The sequence below is a fragment of the Brachyistius frenatus genome, unplaced genomic scaffold (assembly GCF_029030835.1).
Source record: "Brachyistius frenatus isolate BFR_SWC_R1_liver_20210118 unplaced genomic scaffold, ASM2903083v1 Contig_347, whole genome shotgun sequence".
Lineage (NCBI taxonomy): Eukaryota > Metazoa > Chordata > Actinopteri > Embiotocidae > Brachyistius > Brachyistius frenatus.
This window is the reverse complement of record NW_027210946.1, coordinates 35,167-57,461: the sequence shown is the minus strand read 5'-3', so window position 1 is coordinate 57,461 and position 22,295 is coordinate 35,167. Positions and strand designations below refer to the sequence as shown.

The 22,295-nt window shown below is 39.3% G+C and overlaps 1 protein-coding gene across 2 annotated transcripts; it reads right to left on the bottom strand.

Annotated features, from left to right (window-relative positions):
• Window positions 1–401: 401 nt before the first annotated feature.
• tmem63a (transmembrane protein 63A) lies at window positions 402–16,041 on the bottom strand. 2 transcript variants are annotated; one of them, XM_069723836.1, is made up of 24 exons: window positions 15,950–16,041; window positions 12,504–12,688; window positions 12,185–12,264; window positions 11,950–12,028; window positions 11,692–11,729; window positions 11,321–11,463; window positions 10,962–11,013; window positions 10,739–10,847; window positions 9,836–9,906; window positions 9,642–9,722; window positions 9,271–9,388; window positions 8,999–9,132; window positions 8,462–8,602; window positions 7,743–7,896; window positions 7,542–7,648; window positions 7,355–7,441; window positions 7,167–7,232; window positions 6,686–6,848; window positions 6,239–6,344; window positions 5,926–6,093; window positions 5,327–5,442; window positions 5,190–5,240; window positions 4,694–4,835; window positions 402–3,273 (listed from the first exon to the last, which is right to left on the bottom strand). In XM_069723836.1, exons 2-23 carry the CDS (start codon window positions 12,672–12,674, stop codon window positions 4,695–4,697), a joined length of 2,376 nt encoding a protein of 791 aa, XP_069579937.1. In that variant the 5' UTR covers window positions 12,675–12,688; window positions 15,950–16,041; the 3' UTR covers window positions 402–3,273; window position 4,694. The 2 variants fall into 2 exon arrangements, with proteins under 2 accessions (XP_069579937.1, XP_069579938.1); XM_069723837.1 differs by having other exon boundaries at window positions 402–2,918.
• Between the last annotated feature and the right edge of the window lie 6,254 nt (window positions 16,042–22,295).

Here is a 22,295-nt window from a genome sequence, read left to right as displayed (position 1 = left end):
ACACACACACACACACACACACACACACAAACACACAAACACACACAGGGGCTCTTTCTTAAGTTCAGTGGCCTGGGAGTGCAGAATTAAGTGAATACTGAGAGAGAGGGAGTGAAGTGACTAAATAATAGCGTCTGTGGTATACAAAAGCACAGACGACAACAATACCAAGAATGCATTGAGGGCACTGAGTTCAGTGGTGTGCACACCTACACAAAAGAGTCAGAGAGGTTCTGGATTAACACTGGGTAAATATTTTGATCAAGAGAAGGGCGTATTGTGTGCGCTAGTAATACCTTGCAGGCTAAATCACTGCTGTTTCATTTGACCTGCTGGGCTGAAAACCAATAATTCTCATAATCAAATTGGTTTTATCTATTTCCCTTGAATTTAAAAGTAGATTTTTTTTTTTTTTTTTTTACTTTCTCTGTTTAATCTTCTTTTTATTATTAACACTTTCTCGTTTTTCATTTAGGATTATATTAGAAATCGATTGATAAAGTGATGAGGCTAATATGGCCGCCAGTATTAGCTTGTTGTAGATATATATATATATATATATATGTAGAAATGATATGTTTGAGATCATGCAGGATCCGTGTCTCATTGATATGACCACCAAAGTTCACTGTGAAGTTGCTTTTTCAACTGTACAAATCCTGTATATTTTGGTCACAACTGTTTAAAAGGAATAGTTTGGGAAATGAGGAGGAGTGATTGTGATCTTTAGGAGTATTTCTGTTCTTATAAAGTGCAAATGGTCTGTAAATTCCAAATAGTTTCCCATGCCATTTGGTACCAAGAGACCATGTTCAATTGTTTCCAATTAAGTCATTCAAATTAGGCGCTGATGAACCTTGAGTCGTTTATTCAGGAAATATCTGATCAATAAAACACAAAAAGGCGAGCGCAAAATTCAGCACACGCAGAGAATGAGTTTCCAATGATGAATAAATAAAGAATGAATATTTACTTGGGTTTAAATTGAGCTTTTCTTCTCAGGAAATGCTTATTTTCCCTGTCATTTGTACCAAATTGCACAGCTCTTTTCCAAGACGTTTCTCGGAAATTGTTGGGAAACTATTAGAAAATTACAGACCCATGAAAACAAAGCATTACCAAACAAATTTAAAGGGGCTTTTTCAAAACTATATGTCTTTGTAAATTATTTTTTTTCAACTGCCATGTATTTCTCTATTTAAATAAAGACAACAGCTAAGCAGGGGAAATGAGAATTAGAGAGGTATGCGAGAGTTGGAACATTTACATGGTTAAGTAAAGAGCACTTTAGTGTAAAACCACAAACTGTCGATGTGAACATCTGAGGAGTGAGCTTTCTGAACGAGATGCCTCAAGCCGCTCCAAGTTTACATGAAACTTCAGATCAGACTTTCACACACCCCTAACTAGAAGTCGAGAACCATGTGGGCCGGAGCAGAGCCAAGCAAATTTGTGGTACTTTTGACATCGGGTCAAAGTTTGCTGAGTGGTTTTGGAAAACTAGTTCTGGCTGCTGGACAGAGCTTCTTCCCAGGCTCCTGCAGCCTTCACACCCACACTGCTCCACTGAGCTAGCAGAAGAAGAAGAAGAAGAAGAAGAAGAAGAAGAAGAAGAAGAAAAAGAAATCCTCTCGAGCGGTGACCATGTGTATATAATGATATACACAAAGTACAGACAGCGTATCAGGTATCGAACTCTTGTCTTAATTTCCAGCTCATCCTCGGAACCGCATGAGAGTATTCTCAAGTTATTAGTGCCCCCGCATCCTGGCCCTGCACAACTTTCTCATGTGACCGTGTTGAGGTTCAGATCGCTTTCCAAATCGCTTTCCATGGGAGTCGTGCTGTGTATGTTTGTCTGATTGTTTAGATTTTCACCAAAAAACAGGTTGTATTATGGCTTGTATTACCAATTTCAACAGCCTGGAGATCATGCAAGTGTGCTGTCAGTATTGCATAATCACATACAGATGATAAAATAACACTTGAGACGGAACTGTTTTGCAATAGTTAATCTTTGTCTGACATTCTGGGTAAAGCCCGGTCAATAACCTTTGTGCAACAGATCTCTATCTTTGACATTTATATTGCTCAAAAACATTAAACTCGATCTAAGTTACATACTTCTATGTATGTTTGTATGTAAGGTGAATATGTGCACGTGAGTTGGACGCTTGGGTGAGGAAGTAGTTGTCTTAAAACCATTATGACCGCTTCAGTAGTTGCTGTTCCTGAACTGGTTTTTGTTCCTTAAGAGCAACTGTGAGGCTCCATTATTGTACAGCAGTTCAAACCTCTCCTTTCACTACAGCTCCTAACCTAGATGTGTTAGTTTAGCACTTCATTGCCCATATTTAACAACTGTGCCAATCACTGTGGCACCCTAAAAGCCCTTTATTTGACAACAGTGGTGTTTCTCAGCTGAGGCAGGTAGCGTGGTGAGAAAGGGGAAAAGGGCAGGAGAGAGAGGAAGCAACAGGAAAAGGGAACAGAGAAGGAGACAATAGTGAAGGATCAGGTGAGGGGGTGGAGCAGTTGGTATTGTCACCATGTAAACTGGCTCATACCAATGTCAGAATAAGTTAGAAATCCTCAATGCATCACTGTGCATTTGACCTTTTTTTTTTTTTTTAATGCTTTATGAATATTTCAGAGGTTACAGCAGCCCACCGTAGCTCAACAGTGCCCCCCAATGACAAGATGAGCTCATAGCTATTAATTTGTTCCTAATGTCTGCAATTTAAAACTGCATGAGATTTAATACAGGAATTGATATCACCAGCTGCAAAACAAAGGCAGGATTTGCTCTTAACATAAAACATCTAGAGACATCTTATCTGTTCAACTTTGGAGACGCAACACTTATTACCAGTAACTGAACAATGAACAGATTTTCTTTTAGGATTTACTTTAAAAAGCTGCAAAACACAAGAAAAGAAAATACAATAAAAAATTTGGCCTGTTTCAAACATTCCTTCATTAATTATACAGTGTGATTGTCTGACTTTATACAACAATGAGCATAAGGGCTCAAACATACAAAATTACGTTTTAATTGTAAACCTCCGGAAATATCAAATACCGACAGTAAAAACATTAAGCTCTTTTTAGTAAAAAACAAGGAAGACAACAAAGTGTATTGTTAAGTTATTCCCTTGGCAGGTGCTCGAGTATTGAAAATAAAAGGCACTGTGCAGAAAGCATAGCAAGATCAGGGAACAAACAGCAAGCTCCACCTCTTCAGTATCTGCACTGCAGGCCTGTTACCAGCATCTGCAACAAATGAAGCCTGGCGGTCTTTCACCAGTTTAATATAAATGTCATAAACGTTTTGGTAAAACATGACTCTGAATTGAATCCTTTTCAGAAAGGTCTCAAACATGTACAACCCTGTTTCCAAAAAAGTTGTGACGCTGTGTGAAATATAAAAACACAATGAAATGATTTGCAAATCATGTAAACCTATATTTAATTAAACATAGAACAAAGAAAACATATCAAATGTTCAAAATGAAAATTGATATTGTTTTATGAAAAATATATGCTCATTTTGAATTTATTGGCTGTTTCAAAAAAAGTTGGGACAGTGGCAACAAATGACTGGAAAAGTTGTTTAATGCTAAAAGAAACACCTGCCTGAACCTCGCACAAATAATTAGGTTAACGTGCAATGGATCAGTAACATGATTGAGTTTAAAAAGAGCATCTCGCAGAGGCAGAGTCTCAGCAGTGAAGATGCGGAGGGATTCATCACTCTGTGAAAGACTGTGTGAGCAAACAATTAAGAGTACGGTTCCTCAACATAAAATTGCAAAGAATTTGAGGATATCATTCAGATTCAGAGAATCTAGAGAAACCAAGGGACAAAAAGCTGAAAACCAATATTGGATGCCCTTGATCTTTGGGCCATGATTCGGTGTTTAAAACACTTCCGAAAATAAGTATCTGGGAACACAGCTCATAGCCGCATCTATCAAATGCAAGTTAAAACTGTACCGTGCAAATAAGTAGCCAGATGAAAACAATGCCAAACCACATTCTGCACATATTACAACTACGTGGCTCTCAACTAGAAGAGTCCGGGTACTTAACTGGCCTGCATGCAGTCCCGGCCTGTCGCCCATTGAAAAAAATTGGGGCATCATGAAATGAAAAATATGACAAAGGAGACTCCAAACCGTAGAGCAGCTGAAATCCCATATCAGGTAAGCATGGGACAACATTTCACTTTCAAAACTCCAGCAACTGGTCACCTCAGTCCCCGAACATTTGCAGAGTGTTGTTAAAAGACGAGGTGAGGATACAAAGTGGTAAACATGCCCTTGTCCCAACTTATTGATACGTGTTGCTGGCATCAAATTCAAACTGAGCATATCATTTTCCTAAAACCAAAACATTTCTCAGTTTCAACATTTGATATGTTGTCTTTGGTCTATTTGCAATTAAATATGGGTTTATGTGATTTGCAAATCCTTGCATTCAGTTTTTATTTACATTTTACACAGCGTCCCAACTTTTTTGAAACAAGGTTGTATATTGCATAGCAGAAAGTATGAAAGTTGGACAGTAGTTTGTTAGCGTTGATCAGTAGAAGCCACTGGACTCAGCGGGACAGCCGTTGATCAAACTCGTGAAGGAATCAGGTTTATAGTCTTTGACTTCAGACTTTGACTCAGCGGTAAAAATACGTTACCTCAAGCATCTGACATGCTTTCGTCCACTGGGCTGAAGCCGTGGGTCGGGCTGTGCTCCGTAGAGCCGTAACACTGCCCAGCTTTAGCCTCTTGTAAGCCACTCACAGGTGATTTGGTATTCAACACTCTGGGAAGGTAAACCTGTAAATACACGGTAACGAGGAGATGAGCACTGTAAACAAAAAGAGGCACTACTAAATGTGCTCCTCCATATTCATTTTTGGTCTGCCCTTTTATTCTCCCGATGTGTTTAATAATAAACTTCACTGCATGAACAACTCATCGGGATTCTTCAATTGTAATTCTCTCAATTCTATAATCCCCAAATGTCTTGTAATTTTCCTGTAGTTGTTATCAGCCATCATGTAAGTTATTACTTGGTTAATAGCTAACATAAGAAGGATGTCAAATAAACATACAGGGAGGTTAACTAGAGGTCAGACCTCGCCTGAATATGTCTATTAGCTTATTTATACTGTGGAATTTGTCCAGTACCGTAGTGTTTTCTTCCACTCCCTCTATTTTATTGTCGTCATCCTGTTTGACCTGAAAAAGAGCACAAACAATATGGTTCTCGATGTGACAGCTGACAAAGCAGCTAACAGAATATTCACACATGAAGAAACGCTCACCCCATAGTTGTGTGGACTGAGGTACTTAAAATGGCCAAAGCAGCTGTAGCTGATACAGATGAGGACGGTGATACACAGGACCACCAGCGTGAATAGAGACGTGGGATTCCAGAAGCCTGAGACGCCACACACACACACACACACACACACACACACACACACACACACACACACACACACACACACACACACACACACACACACACATAGATTTTTACTTACCAAGTATCTGCGGGAAAACCTTTAAATGTGGACAGACATGTGGTGTGTGAGCTTTTGCTGCTCTTTAAAAGTTAAGCTTGAAACATTAAGACTTCAGTGATACGTAAGTATGAGTTCCACGTAAAAACTGTACGATTTGACAGATTAAAGTTACATCTGATTAAAAAAACGTAATGGCTGTCAAGAATGTAATCCTAACACAAATTCTGTGTATATGAAATTTTGTAACTTATATATGACCTTAAAAAATCTTCTATTTTGAGTGGCCTCTGTAATTAACCTCACCGGCAATGGTAAAATGGTAAATTGCTGTTGGAGAATCTCAGGTTATATTTACTGATGTATTTAACCAGGTTTAGCACACACTTGTTTCTCACCTGCTCTGAGCACTGAGAAGAAGTAAAGCCATATTAGGCAGATGATAGGTGCGGCCAGAGCTTGATTGACAGCTCCCAGGTGGACCTGCTGTTCTAGGCGAGCAGGCAGATAAGCAAAGTACAGGTTGTGTTTGTCCACCAGGTGCTTCAGCAACATGTACAGGAGACCTAGTGGAGTCAGACACAAAGAATTTAAGAAGCGGTATAGAAATGAATATCAGACAAATGAAGCGGCAATGAAGTGAAAGAACTAAAGAACCAACATGAGGTTGAGTGTGTGCATGCTTTGTTTACAGTCATTGTAACTACTCACCAAAAGGCACGATGATAGGACAAATGATGCTGTAAGCCATTATGACAGTAAACACACAGAGACTCCAGCCATACATGGCTCCATATTCAAACTCGTAGGCCTGGTTCTGTAAACAGAAGTCCAAACAAGTGAGCTGGCTTGTAAATGTTGTGGTGCAGCTGAGAAAGTAACTACTAACAAAATATTCCGTTCGTCTTCTTTAACTTTTTCACTGACTTGAGTTTACACCATAAATGCATTTAGTCAGAAGCACTTTGATGTATATTTGTAATACACATTGACTAGTCTGGAACACTCTGCATGCCTTCATAGAGGAAGTACATTATAAATGTGGTAGCCATGTATGATACGACAGTTGACAAACGACACTAATATATTGCTATAAAAATTTAAAAAAAAATGATGATAAAGCAGGCCCTACTAAAAGCTGGTAATGCTGTTACAAACCTGTTTGACGTATGCTCTCTCAGCAGCAGAGCTAGCAAATGCCAAACGTATGATGTAAAGGAGTAACCCTGGCAACCGCAACAACTCCATCCCAGAGCCCAACAGGCCTGATGCGATCACATAGTTGACAAAAAATGCCCCTTGGTCTGGTAAAAACACACATCTGGTGTAATGAACGAAAGGAAAGAGAAAAGAGGTTTAACATGCAGAATAAAAATAATTTTTTTCCTCAAAAAAATAATAATCATATTGTTAGTATGCAAAGTAACTACGACTATATTCTAAAACAATACATGCAACACTAGTGGGTCAAACACAGAAACTTGAATGCAGCTGAACCTGTACGATGTAACTAAAACCTGCTTGATGTCAGTTAAAGTGACATAGCCTACAAATCTCTTTACAATGTTCTTAAACTTAAATCAAGTAAGTACATTTTTCTTTAAAAAAACGTAGGAAGCAAAAAAGATGGATTACTTACTCAAACCTGAGTTTCCCGCCTGAGAGAAACTCTTTATCAAACAGCCAGCGGAAAAACACTGCAAGACTAATGAGGAAGAACAGAGAAAATGTTACGCAGGGTCAATTCTGTTATACCTAAATACATCTGTTCACTTGCTAATTGACATTCACACTTTAATTTGGTATTTTATTATTTTTGAAAATTACCTGGTAAGTCCTAGTGAAGGGAGAATGAGTACCATGAAGAGCAGGAAGAAGTACAACTTGCGCATCATGCTCAGCTGCTCACTGGACCTGAGACACAGACAGCAGTCAGATCAAATATTTACCTTTGATGACAAAACCGGATCAGTACACAACCCTGTGTGTGTGTGTGTGTTTGTGTGTGTTATACCTGGTCCAGTGTGCCTCTCCCAGTGTAGAATAGTACACGATCGTAGGCAGCAATGCAGAGAAGGACCACAGCAGGAGTGTTGGGAAGAACTGACTGATGATGGGGCTCTAAGGTGAAAAAAAAACAAAAAAACATAAAGCAACCTCTGTACCTCTGACAGTAAAACTGTGACAGCTATGTGTGTGTATGTGTCAGCCTCACATTCAGAAAGTAAATAGGCTTTGTCACGTTGAACTTGTCCATGGTGTTGATGATGATGGTGGGAGTCGTGAGAAAGGTGAGCAGGAAAAATAGGAAGAAGTTTATCATCACATAGCGCAGGAACCAGGAAAAACCCCGCACTGAGAGATTGTCCCTGTAAGGTAAGAAAAACAGAACAACAGGACAGTTACACAGAAAGAAGAAAAAAAAAACGGAATCCTCCCTCACAATGTGTTACAGTATTCCTCTTCCTCAGTGCACTAAATCAAAAAAGATTTTACTCGTAGGTCATTTGGTAAAATTTCACAGATCAGACGATCCACAGGAACAATTATAGTTCACTCAGAAGCGTGAGCGTGTGTAAAATACCTCGTCAATGCTTAATAATATGATAATGCTTGAAATCAATTCTAATAATATTATTAAGAGCAATTTCCACGTGCCAATATAGCTACAATAGTGCAAATGTATGCAACACCACATACAGTATTGTACGGATGAATTTCAATACGACGAAATATGTCAGACAAACAAAGCCTAAAACTTCAAACATTTGGTTTCATTACAGTTTAATTGGAATCATTCACTTCCACGGGGGAAAAAAAGTCAAACAACAATGAGAATATTAAGTTATTGCCTAACCCTGTTGACAGCAGTACTATTAATGCCATGTCATATGATGTGCGTGCCGTGTGAAGGGAAGGTGTTTCAGACCTTACCAAAACACATTTTTGGGATGTGGTGCAAAGCTGACGCGCCACTTGTTCACTTTCAGAGTTTTGCTGTTGGACGAGGGCTGGGGCTCTCTCCCACGGCAGCTTGTGCCACCACACTCGAGTGCATTGAAGTCTTTCAGAATGCTGCAGCGGGGAAATGACGGCCGTTAGCGATGTACATTCACCAGCTTGTCGCCTAAAGGCCTCTTTAAAAAGTAAAAAGTCATGTGGTGACAAACAAATTGCAAGATAACAATCTTGATCGGGCCACGGGACAAACATTTTCACCCCACATCATGCTGATGCTTCTAGAAAATATCGACACACACTGCGTGCCAAAGCTTGCGTCCCTGTCGGGAGCACGTTACTCCATTTAAAACAAAAATAAGTGCCATGGAAACAGTAGCAATGGATGGCCAAAGTAAAATTACAATTAAGCTGGATCAATGGCTGTCTGATTCAGTCACAACTAAACTTCACAAAGGTAGTACAAACTGTGCCGCAAGCACTGATAAAAAGACACTTAAATTTGGTACTCACTACTTGGCCATTGCCACGGTCTGTAAGGTGACGAAGGCAATCCCCAGTGGGTGCTCCGGCACAATTTCTGTCTGATTTCTCACCTCCATGAGCAGATCTTTTTCTTTAGTACTATAGTACGCTATAGCATCAACCTGAGACAACACATACACACAAAACATTCTTTAATTCAAACATGTCGTCTATTATAGTTTTTTTTACTTTGCTCTACATACCAAAATTCAAACTCAGGCACTGTGCATGCGAGTCTCGGATCATGTGGTCCATCTCACCTTCTCATTGTTGGCGCAGCAACAGAAGCAATTACACAAATGGGGGTTGATCAGCTTATGCGTCCCTGTTTTCTCGAGGGCACGCTCGTAATAGCGCAGGTTTTTCCCAGCTCGTATCCTTGGGTGAAAAAAACATGAAGGCAAACACAGAGAAGTTGTTTTTACTCAGTGAAGCTAAGGTAAACATTCTTTAAATACACACGTCTAAACATGGACCGCTTGAACCATTTACTATGAAGATATGTGCAGAAAATCTGAAACAATTTCAAATAACTGAAATGCAAAAAAAGGCAGTGAGCTGGTTAATATGACTTTGTGGCCATGCTCACTTGCACACGCTTTGCATGTAACAGTTACTTCCAGTTTCTCACCTTTCCTTATCTAGGTGCATGAGTTTGGCGACGTCATAGCCCAAGGTCACAGAACACACTTGACAGGAGGGGTACGCCTCTCTACGGGGAAAAGAGTGCTGACATTGAGAAATGGAGGCGGTCACGAGTCTTTATGCCAACACGCACGACAAATCACACAAATCTAAAAACTGTTTACAGTTAAGTTTACTCACGTGAAATGGGTCTTTACAGCTTCTGCTGTTGCTGATTTAGGTACTGAACACACAAACAAGGAGTTTCTGGTCTACGAAAAGAAAGCCAGAGTGATGTGAGGGTTTGACACCAGCACCGTGTCAATCAAGCACTAAAGACTGTAATCTGCTGTGTAATCATTGTGCACTTAACTCCTCATAGACAAAGTTTAAGGAAATAAAAGAATAATGTCCTTTCACACCTGCAAGTTTGGACCGATGTCTAAAGCAAGGTTTGTGTGGTTTTTCTTTTTTACATTGTACATTTGATCCGGTTGGTTGTGGTTTCCTGTTACAATTTTGCGAGCGCGCTAAAGAAAACAAAAAAACATGACCTACCTACGTTCTGTCATCATCACCTGCATGTACTGCTTATACTTGACAACAGTTTTATTAAGTTGCCACTATATTATTATTATTACCTTTCCGAATACAAGTTGTTGTTTTTTCAACTTGACTTCTAATTTCTTTGTCGGGCCAAATTACGACGAAATACTTTGTCTGTGTGCTCCCGTGGCTCAATTTTAATTCTCTTCCAGTTCTTTTCCTACTTCTATCGTTTAATCGGCGACGACAGCCTCAACTTCCTGTAATTGGTGTGAAAGTCCAAACCATCTAAACACTGTTTTTACATCACAATTACACAGAACCGTGGTTCAGTTTGAACTGGACTGAGACCACCTCTTCTGGTTGGACCAAAGTTTGGTCCTTTGGTCCGAGACACCTTTCACGCCTGATGTTTTGGTTCAGACCAAACCAAACGGAACCGAAAGTCAAGACGATCAGGACAAAACAAGTCAGATGTGAACGCCTCCTACGCGTAGATGATCATAACTTTACATCACATAGCATCCAGTCCTGTAGTGTGAGTAGTCAGAGACTCACTGTCTCTCTGCGTATGCCTTTCATTTGTGATGTGTGATGTCGCAGCACCATAACTGTGAGGGTCAGGTAGAGAACTGCGAAAATCGTGTGCAGCCATAACAGTTTGTCGCTAGAAAAAACAAAAGTTAGACAAGCTGTAAATATTTTGACGTGGTCAAACAACAATATCTCTAAAACATAAACTTTGTTGATGTATAATGACATTCTCTTATGCTGTAGTTACCCATTTGGAAGATTCCCAATAGTTGTCCTCCCGAAGTTCTGAGGATCATCTCCTGAAAGAAACAAACCACGTTTTTTTTCCTCACAAAAAGTAAATAAGTAGAGACAAAAACATGAAGAAAAAGAGATCAGAGTGCAAGCAACATAATCCTCGCTTTAACTGAATGTGAAGTGGACAGCACGGTTCCTGAGTTTCGACTGCTTTCTTCACGTCTGATCTGTACTCAGCACATAAAATAGCCCGAGAGTTACGTAAATCGACGTGTTTCTTTGCATTTAGTCATTAAATAAACGCTGGTTGTCATCATTTTACACTTGTGTTGTTTAGAGGTAAAGTGTACGGCGTCATGTCAAACCCACTCAGCAGGTGTCCACTCAAATTGACAGGCATTATGATTGCGAGGGAGGTGATGGTGATAACCACCAGCAGGGCAATCAGATGACGCTGGAAGGACAGGTAATGAACAGCATCCATGCCACATTTGATTTTGATCTTTTCCGTACTGAAACACACACACACACACACACACACACACACACACACACACACACACACACACACACACACACACACACACACACACACACACACACACACACACACACACACACACACACACAGTACAGATTAGGAGGAGCTACACCTCAAATGCTGCACCTTGTATACAAAGCATAATGAAATAAATGAGAGAAGTTGAGAAACATTGACCACAAAACAAGACAACACTTACTCCATTGTAATGACGTAAGGCAACCAAGAGCAGAATCCCTGAACAGAAGGAGAGATATTTCATTACACTAACATACAATAAACTTTATATTGATAAAGAAAACATGTTGAGACCAAAAAAAAAATGTGTACAGTAGCATGTCAGTAAAACAAACATTATCTCAAAATGCAGCTAAGAGAAGTTCAAAATGATTTAATTAAGTGCATTGCATTCATAAATAGTTTGTTTTAAAGGGATTCCAGATGTTCTTTTACATACCAGTTCAAGTTCAGGGTCATCCACAGTGGACATGTTGGATGACAAATGTCCATAGTGACGGTGTACTGACTCTGTGAACCTGATACAAGCTTTGTGTCAAAGACTTCATCAAACTAAGACAGATAAACCAAAAGATTTAGTTTAAAATTACACTAGGTTTACATAGTCTCATCTTGATGTCTACCACACCTCCTAAAGCTTAAAACTGAAAGAAAAAAAAAGATTATTAACTGACCCATCGCTGTCAGCAACAAGAGCTAAACGTCCGTAGTCCCAGAACGTTCTCCTGATGATCGAAAAGATGGTCACCAAAATCTGTGGGTGGCAAGAAAAGAGGCGATGTATTATTGCTATGGCTTATTTTTGTATTGTGGGAAGAGCTTATGTGGGCTATCATAACATTAAAAGGGGTATCTATATTCATTCTAAACAATTAAGAAATATATTTCCTGAATAAATTCTGCCTTTGAGAACAAAATGGAAAGAACATCAGGTCACAAGATTTCCAGTCTTCTGTCACTTGATCAGAATTCTATCAGAACACAGAAACATACCAGAAAGACACAGAAGTTGATCAGTAGGACAACCGGCACTCCTCCAAAGTCAAGTCCTGTAAGGACGGTGCTCTGGGTGGAGCTGAAGCAGCTCCTGTTGTCCAGGGCGCCAGAGGGAGAGGTACCATTTGAGGACAGCACGGGCCACTGCCCCCACCACAGGGACAACATCAACAGCAGTTTGCCTGCAGAGAGTGACAGTACCTTCAGGAAGGAACTCTCAGAAACCAAAGCTGTTACCACGGAAATGTATTTAAAAATAAACAGAGCTCCACATTGCGATTATTTTAATTATTGATTAAACTGCTGAATATTTTCTTCACGTAATCGTTTAGTGGGTACATTGTCAGAAAATATTGCAAAAAGGAGGCCCAAGCTTCCCGGAGCCCGAGGTCCCATCTTCAAATTGCTTGGTTTGTCCCAACCAACTGTATAAAAGTGTCAAAATATTTGATAAAATTTGATTTAAAAAAAAGGGAGAAAATTCTAACACTTAAGAGGCTGAATACATTCAATATTTGACTTATCAAAACTATTGCGAATTATTTAATTTCTACCCTAAAAAAGTAATAATACAATAACAGACACCCTCAGTCATTTTTGAAGTTGGGTCCTGCACATAATAGGAGACTAAACGGAGAGGAACAGTGTTTGTGAAGGAGAAACATAAAGACCAACAACAGGAACTTCCAACAACAAGCCTGTGAGTTAAGCAACTAGTCATATTTTAGAGCTGTGATTACGACACAGATTAACCTACTTTTCAATGTGGGGAGTAGTACTTTTGTTTGGAATTGAAACCTGCCTGTTTTCAATTAACAGAGATCCCGACTTTAAAAATGACAGAAAAAAAACCCCTGCAAATTCTCACATTTGAGAAGCTGTAACCTGCAAATATTTGCATTTAGTGAATTATTTAACAAATAATTGCTCATCATAATTTTTTTATCATTTGAGCTCTACACAGTGGATTCCTTGGCCTATCAGTGAGGAGCACAATGTCCCGCTGGAGGACCAAGAGGCTGCAGCCTTTCATTGCAACAACTCAGTGGGTTTTGATGTTTTAAAAACACTTTTTTATTTCCTGCCTTTAAAAATTATATCAAAAGGATGATATTGATTAGCACACTTCAAACCTGGGAATCAGCCCGTGTTCTCTTTGCTGAAGCTGAAAGTTTGTTCTAGTGGTGGTAGAAGTATTCAGATCTTTTAATAAAAGTAAAAGTAGCAATATTACAGTGAAAAAAGTGTATGCCCACCTATCACTCTCAGCTTCAGTCTTCAGTGATTAAAGTCTGGAGCCCATGGTTGCATGAACTCTGAAGGCCTATCAATCACGGACCAGTTAGGTTTGGCTAAATGTGATGGTGTTGAAGTCAAGTGTTTGTTAGGCTGGGGGTAGAGCTGGATGAAGAGATATGAACAGCTGTAGCAACATTCGCAAATATCGAAGAACAAAAATAATGGACCATGTATGCTTGCATTCTTGAATTTACTTCACAAAGTCTGCAATGGCCATTTACTGACATCTACTCTGCCTACAGTGGTGGGGAGCTTTTAAACTTGGTAAGTTTTGGCGCAAAATTCAAAAGTAATTTGAGGTCGATTGGAAACAATCTCCGATGGAGCGCATCCAGACTTTCTTGATTGACACGGTGAACCGGGCTACCGCCTACCGCCTGCCCTCTCTGGCGGAACAACCGCCGCATGGTAAACAAAAAACAGTCGCTATCTGTGCACCTTGTGTGATTTTTGTCCAGGAATGTTGCCACCAACACCCAGTTCACTCAGACGGTAATACTGAAAAGACAAAGGCCAGAGGCTCAGTCACCACTATCAACTCATTCTACTTCAGTGGAGACCTTTGTGATTACTACTTTAAGTAAGTAAATGTATTTAAAAGTACGCTTTATGCAGCAAAATGGCCTCTCTTCCTTTATTACATAATATATGCGTGGGTTATTTAGATGATTAGTAAGTGTGTAAGCTGCTTTTGTTGTAGCTGCCAGAGTCAAATCTATTAACGACTTAATTTTGCTGTTAAGTAGTTTGTTCTTCAGTGCACATAAAATGACCACCTAATTTGTAGGTAGGTTAGGTAGTTACTTTATTAATCCCCAAGGGAAATTTTTTTTCGCTACAGCAGCATACAGGAAGCAATAAGATAATAATAATAGAATAATAAAAGCAATAAAATAGCAGTAAAAAAAATATTAAATATAAAATGCACAGTATATACAGTACAGTATATATCTATATATATTATATACAAACAACCAAGAAACACAGACAACAGTGTTATTGTTGTGTGATGGATTTTGCCAGAGGTGAGTTATTGTACAGTTATTATACAGTCTTATTGCGGTCGGCAGGAGTGATCTCCTGTATCAGGAGTGATCTCCTGTATCAGGAGTGATCTCCTGTATCTGTCCTTGTGACAGCGGAGCTGGAGGAGTCTTTTGGAGAAAGTGCTCCTCTGTCCCTGCAGCAGGTGGTGGAGAGGGTGGTCAGGATTATCCAATATGGATAATAGTTTGTTCAGCGTCCTCCTCTCCACCACCTTTTCCAGGCTGTCCGGTTTGCAGCCGATGATGGAGCCGGCCCTCTTAACCAGTTTGTTAAGTCTGTTGGTGTCTCCGGCTCCAGTGCCGTATGCAAAACGTGAATCTTCAAAAGTGTGGAATAAGATATCAAACCTGTACTTGAACGCAGAAGCTAAAAGGAAATGTCCTCCCACCACTACTCACAGCTTCAGAGCGTTTGTACAGTATTTTCTGAAAGAGAAGCATCATAATTAGGCCTCTGTTCTGTTTAATTTATTATTATTTCTCAAGATTGAACCCGGAATCGGGAGATTATATGTCACGCCGCGGCATGACTTTATTGAACAACTTGTCAGAGACCTTGTGATCGGTCCGTGTCGTTTCCCATCGGTCGCAGCCCGCCCGCGCCCCACCTTCTCCCGAAATAGATGGACTTCGCTGAGTCACGCGGGGCGTAGAAATAAATGATGGGAGTACGAGGTAACGTCTGTCTGTTAATATTAAAATGTGCAAAAGAAACAAAACTGACAACAACAACAACAACAACGACGACTGCTCTCGGGCGGACTTGCGGGCACAAATGAAACCAATCTTGTTCAAACAGCTGTTTGCCACTTCGACAGTTTGACAGAATTCCCCGCAGCGAGAGGTTGTGATTCACATCAACAGCCTCCGAGCTGAAAGTTCAACAAAACTCTTGCTTTGTTGAGCAGGTTAACCGTAGAAAAGTTTACTAAACTTACACATAAACACACACACAAAAAAAAAAACAAGTTTGCGAATGAGGTCAATAAGACACTACTGTCAACATCTACGTATAACTTTGATTTAGTGGTCCAGAAAGAGCACAAAACTGGTTTCCAGATTGCTCCCACATGTTCTGTGATATGTCAACTCTCCTACCTGTATTTGTATCCGTGAATTGTTCCTCTTTCAACTGGACATAACCGAAGTATGACGAACTTCTTCCTCGCTTCCCTTTTCTTGCACTTTATTGTTCCGCGTCTGCGCAGAATGACGCCGCAGCAGCGTGAAAGCGGTTTTGATTGGCAATGGGTCATGCTCCATTGCTGTAATGTAAAATGGAGACATAATTGTGGTTTACCGCAAAAGATTCCATATTTTCATGAAAATAGTTCAATACACTTTAATGGAAGAGATTAAGCTCTCAGTGGCAATACAAAGGATAGGCTACATCTAAATGAAAAAAAACAAACAACTTGTGACATAGAACAGGACAGAAATGTATATTAATAATATACAGTAATGTGACACCAAAACTACAGCCAACATAAAAAAAAGAGAAGAAAAGACAAATTAAGTTAACCAACTTTATTAAAGTCAGAATACAAATTGTAATATGTCTAATTATATAAAGTGAAATGTGCGAAAATTACTCTGAAGACTCGGCTTGTGTAAACTTGATAAAGAACAAACAGGCTAATGAATATTGACAGAGCTGAGCAAGCTGTTTCTCTTGTTGTGTTGATGATAAACTGGTCAAACCAGCTGCTAACTGCTTCTTTATATTTACTCTAACCAACTTAACCCTCGTGTTGTCCTCGGGTCAAAATGACCCGCAGCTGTGTTCAACCAAGTTCTATTTTATTTCTATATTTTTATATTTTGGGGATTTTTTTTTTTTTTTTTGGTTTAAAGAAACCCTCACAGCATCCTTGTCACCAACGATCCCCAAAAATATGAAAATATAGAAATAAAATAGAACTTGGTTGAACACAGCTGCGGGTCATTTTGACCCAAGGACAACACGAGGGTTAAAGGCTTTCAGCAGATCAAGAGGCAGATATTTCCTTTCAAAGTTGGTGGAGACCAAAACAGCGAAACAGTGAGTGAACATGGGGCCTTTATTCATCAAGTGGCCAGAAACACACCTTTAAATAAATACTAATGTTTTTCTGAAACTGCTGCGTGTGTAAATAAGCAGCTATAATATGGAATACTGTATGTGGTATGATACGTCAGTCATAGATCACAGTTTTCAACACTTTCCAATTTCAGTCCCGGGAAGCCTTACGGGATGCAACGTTCCTCGTGGACGGGAAAAAAGTAAACATTTGACAACCGGGCTCACCTCAATATGATGTCATCTTCTGGAGGAAGACTTCACTGGACGTGCTGCACATCGTCGCTCATTACTGTATAGAAAGCCAGAACCTGACTTTCAACGCAGAAAAGACACATCCAGATGTTCACACTCTCGCAGTAAGTATTTGCCTCCTATTGGTGAGTTTTATCTTTCATTTATCACTCTTTTACTTCTACTATGTGTCCTCGTTCTCTACAGTCCATGTTAGCAACATAACTTTATAGATGGTAATGCCGGTCAGTCAATGCTCTACTTAAGCCAACACAATGTTGGATGGATTTCCGTCTAAAATTAAGTGGTGATTGCCTAATTTTTACTCTCATGCTGTGCTGAGGATGACATAATTGGTCTTTAATGAAATGTGTGGACAACTACTCTGTTGAATGCCATGACATTTTGTAAAGACATTCACGCCCCCCTCAGGATTGCTTTATAATTTAAATAACTTTGGCAATCGCTTCACTTTTCATCTTGTGCCATGATAAGGTCACAGGTTCGCTGTCTAACAGGGTTTTTTTTGTTTTTTTTGAATGAACTAATGATATACCCGTCAGCCTCAACAGCTTTAAGATTTTCAGGTGCTCAAAAAGCTGTGCTCCAGACTTCAGGAAGATGTCAGCACAGGGTTAGCCTATTTGCTGCTTTCAGTGCCACCCCTGTCCTGAGAACGGCTTTTCCAAACCCACTGATGTGTTTTAGACTAAAATAAACCCCCATGTGATATTGATTTACTTTAAACTGCAATAAAAAGCAAAACAATTATCACAAAATGCTGCGAGGATATATCCAACCTGATGGTTATAATGAGTATTAGCCATCTGTTCGCAGATTCCACATCGTGTCATCAGTGTACTACTGGCACCCCAGATCAGCTTTGTGTGTCTCCTTAGAAACACTCTTCCTGAGTTGAAGTGATAAATATCATATCATGCTGCTGGCATTTACCGCTCTATATGATCACAGCTTACACTTGTCATTGGGATCATCTTCCTTGCACACTGGATTACCCCCTGTTGTGTGCTCATGTGTGGGCCCCTTCTGCATCTTCCTTCTCCTCTCTCTGTTAAGCATATTTGTGAGTATAATGTTATTTAGTGGTAGACCCAACAAAAGTGCTAAATTTGGCAGGTGGTGTTTGGCTTGAGCTGCTCCATGTGGGTCGCCTGCATCATGGTCGACTACTTTAAGATTATCTTGGCCTTTGAGTTTGACCCCAGCACTAAGAGTCCTGAAGAACCTCTACAAGCCTTATGTCATTATTGCAGCATGCACGGCAGGTCAGGAGTTGATATGTGTCCTGCGGCTCCCACTGAGGGCCCCAGAGCCCAAGTGGACCTCCACCGAAAACATAAAGATGAACGTCTGATGATTTGCAATGAGAATTTATTTCCTGCATTTAGAGCAATGCTAAGCCATATTCGCTCTTCAGCACTCATCTGCTTCGATTTTGCTTTCAAGGGAAGAACACTGCCTCAAAGTTATAATGATGCAAAGTTTACCACCGTCGTGATGCTGATTTACTTCATCTCCTGGATCATCTGTGGCCCAGTTTATAGCAGTGTCATAAACCGGTACCTTCTAGCAGTGGAGATGGTTGTCATGTTCATCTCAGCCTGTGGCATCCTGCTTTGTCAGTTCTTCATGAAGTCTTACGTTATTCTGTTCAAGCAGGAGTCAAATACAAAGAGAGCGTACCGCCAGGATAGGAATCATTCTTTGAGTCGGGACCAGGATCAGGATGGAAACTGGCTCTCATCTATAATGAGCTCCAACAAAATCAAAAACCCTGCTTTGGAGTCTTCTTCTGATTTAATGTCATCAGATTCACTGATTGATCAGAGGCTGTGCATGAACTGCGAAGTGTCATCTTTTTCCAGGCTCAAATCCAGAGCCACAGAAAATGCTGCATAACAATCTCAACCTCAATAAGGGGCGGTTACAGAGATATTTAAGTTTTCAAGCATCACCACCAAAATGATTCACAATAGTTTATAAAAAATTTAAAAAAAAATTAAAATAAAATTTAATGTTTACAACTGCAGCACAAAAATATATAAAGTTCAAATATTACTCGGGCTGCCACTAACCTTTCATGATTGATTAATTGATTAATGATTAATTTTCTCCTGATTGATTAATTGACTAAACATCTCAGCTGTATATGTCAGAAGGTTAAAGGTCAAAGACAAAACATAACAAAATAATTAAAAAGGAATTAAAAAAGTGATGTTGTTCAAGTGTTATAAACCTTTAATATAATTGCATGATTAGAACAAAAGACAACAGTGGGCTTTACCAGACCAGATCATTTTAAAATCAAAGAAAAGTATAATTTAAATGTTGAAGCAATGTTGCAATAATTGTTTATTTTGTACTTATTGTTAGTGGCTTGTAATTTTTTTTCCTGATTTATAATAACTCGGGTGCCACTTTCGATTGTTACAGATTCCGATTGTATTTGTTTTTATAAATATATCTGACGGTTGAGATAAAAGAGCACCTTTTCTTACAAACCTGAAGGATACGTTCGTATTTCTTTTGAAAATAAACATTTCTTGCAATCTAAGAAGCCAATCATTGAGTCTCTTAAACTATAAAATTATTAATACATTACTGGCTCTCTGAAATTAGTGTTTTCAGTCACCTCATGCTGTATTTACTTTTGAAGATATAAAAGATGTATAGGAAGTTTTGATTAATGATCTGTTAACTATATTCAGTGTTAAAAAGTAGTGTTTTTTTTTTTTTGGCTACTTACAATTTCGGTGGACATGAAACTAATGATGACTTTAAAAAAAAAAAAAAAAGGCCTCGTTTTGTTGTGCATAGTGAAAGCAGTACTTGTTTTGTGTTTGTGTGTGTGTGTGTGTGTGTCTCTTTGTCTCTTTTGTAGGAAGAAAAATAAAGAGAAAATATGGTGTGTTTCATGAGATAGTGACATTAAATGTTCAAACATTAAAAAGTGAGCGAATTAACAAAACAACAAAATAAACAAAACACACTATAATTGTTCTGCTGCTGCTCTGCAGGCATTCCCCTCAATGTTCCCACCCAGAGGAGTCAAACACTGACTGTCATAACCAGAAACCCGTGCCGACCAGAGTGTCTTCTCCACTTTTAACCCTCCAAAGAGGAGCTATAATATGCTCTTTGTGACTTCTTTCATTCCATCTGATCAGTGATTGGTCAGTGCTACACTTAACACAGTTGCACAAGAATTAGCATAACATGAGACATAGCAGAGCGAATCTGGATTATTCCACATTTGAGACATCACGAGATGTGTTGTCGTGGTTTGTAGGACAGAGCATTTCTAACCAATGTCATGGGCCCCTATCAGATGTGCCAGTGGTCAAATTAACGAATCCAATGCAATTAGTCATTCAATTTACTGTGAGATTCTGTGGTTGCTCTGAGTCTGCCTCGCTCCCTCCATCTCCCTCTCTCTCCATTTTCCCTAGTTTTCTATTATGGGATTTTCTGTTTATCTGTTGTGGTCCTGACTGTTCATTTGTGCCTCCCATGTCTTGCTGTGTGTTTCTGCGTGTGTTTCTTGTTTCTGTGTGAATGTGTGCACACACAGAGGTAAGTGTTGTCAGTATGTATACACTAACATCAATTTCCTTGTGTGTGTCTGTGTGTGTGTGTGTGGGTGGTGACTGTTCATGCCTCAGCGCTCACTGCGGCTCAGCTCCCAGCTGTCCTTGCTGCTGGCCGCTGATTGAAACCAATCAGGCTTGCGATGGCCCCATCGCAGTGACCCCTCACCCCTCCCACCCCCGGCCTAATCACCTGCTGATTGGCCCACGCAGGGCCCCCTCCCGTTGGCACGGAAGGTTAATTTGACCGGCGGATGAAGGCTCCAGGAGGGAATAGGAACGTGCGCTGGGTGATATTGCATGGATATAGCCCATGTGTCAATCAAAGCCACTTAAAAAGGAGCAGCTAGGGAAATGCTGACAACCAGGGAGGAAGAGAGAAACAGAAAGGTAGGAAATAAAGGAAAAAAGGAGCGGTGATGGTGTGACAGTTTACCTGTGGATGCAGATGTGTTTTTCACATTAAAAGCATTCTCACTCAAAGCCTGAAAGCTTTTGCCTAAAATTAGTAATGCTAGATGGAGTTTGGTCAGTAAAGTCAGAAAACAAGAGGATTGGAAGCTCTGAAAGAAGTTGGATGTGGACTTTTTTTTTTAAAACACAGTTTTCAAGTCAACTTTAATGCCGAGCAGCCTTTTGTGTTAGTTACAGTCTGTTGTTTTCTTCTGTATTTCCTTTTCCTTTCCATTCCTCTATCCTTTTATACAAATGGCTTACATAGCCTGATACGTTTTACAAAAATGATTTAAATCATTATTTTGCACACAATACACACCATAACATAATTTCTGTAAATTTTTTGGGAAATTATAATTATTATAATCCCCTACTACATTTTAAAAGGATGCAGCCGCCACAAAACTATGATCTTGTGAAAATATTATCTAAAGTAAGTCACCAAAAACTCATCAGTCAAGTCACCTGAACGATAAATACAAATTAGGTTATTGTGTTGTTATTGTTTTAAAAATATATATATTTGTGAGGTGCACACATGTACATGTTTTAAAAAAAATACTTGATAGACATGTAATTATGAATAAACTGACAAGCTCTGAAATCATAAATAACACTTCCATTCATCAACCCTCCAAGTTAAAATTACCCCTGCATTTTTGTGCAGTCAACATATTGTATATACTGTACATTATGCATATTGTAGTGTAAAGGTTTGTCCAATGGGTGGCAGTGTTGTATTCAGCGTAGAAAGTTGCATTCAGTGTCGTGAATGGTCTGCTGATAGTCTAATATGAGTATACTAATACTCATGTTTTATCTTCTTAATTTTCACGCTTGTTGGTTTATTGTTTCCCCTATAATCTGCCACTGTATTTACAAATATACATTATATGTACTATATATAAATATTTAGCATGATTATTCTTGACCTTGAAAATTGTTGTTAAACACACAAATATCTTTAAAAAAAACTTTCCACTGCATCACTTGATTTTTTTTTTATCACATGTAATTGAACTGAAAATGTTAAGAAATCTAGTAAGTGGACGTTCAGTTCAGAATTTTTTTGTCGAATTAATTTAAG

Coding starts and splice junctions, on each gene's coding strand:
- tmem63a (XM_069723836.1), bottom strand. CDS start 12,674: ATGTTGTCCCTGTGGTGGGGGCAGTGGCCCGTGCTGTCCTCAAATGGT. Junction 10,848..10,961: donor ATTGGGAATCTTCCAAATGG/GTAACTACAGCA, acceptor TGTTTTTTCTAG/CGACAAACTGTTATGGCTGC. Junction 9,907..10,738: donor AAGGCATACGCAGAGAGACA/GTGAGTCTCTGA, acceptor TTCTTTTCGTAG/ACCAGAAACTCCTTGTTTGT.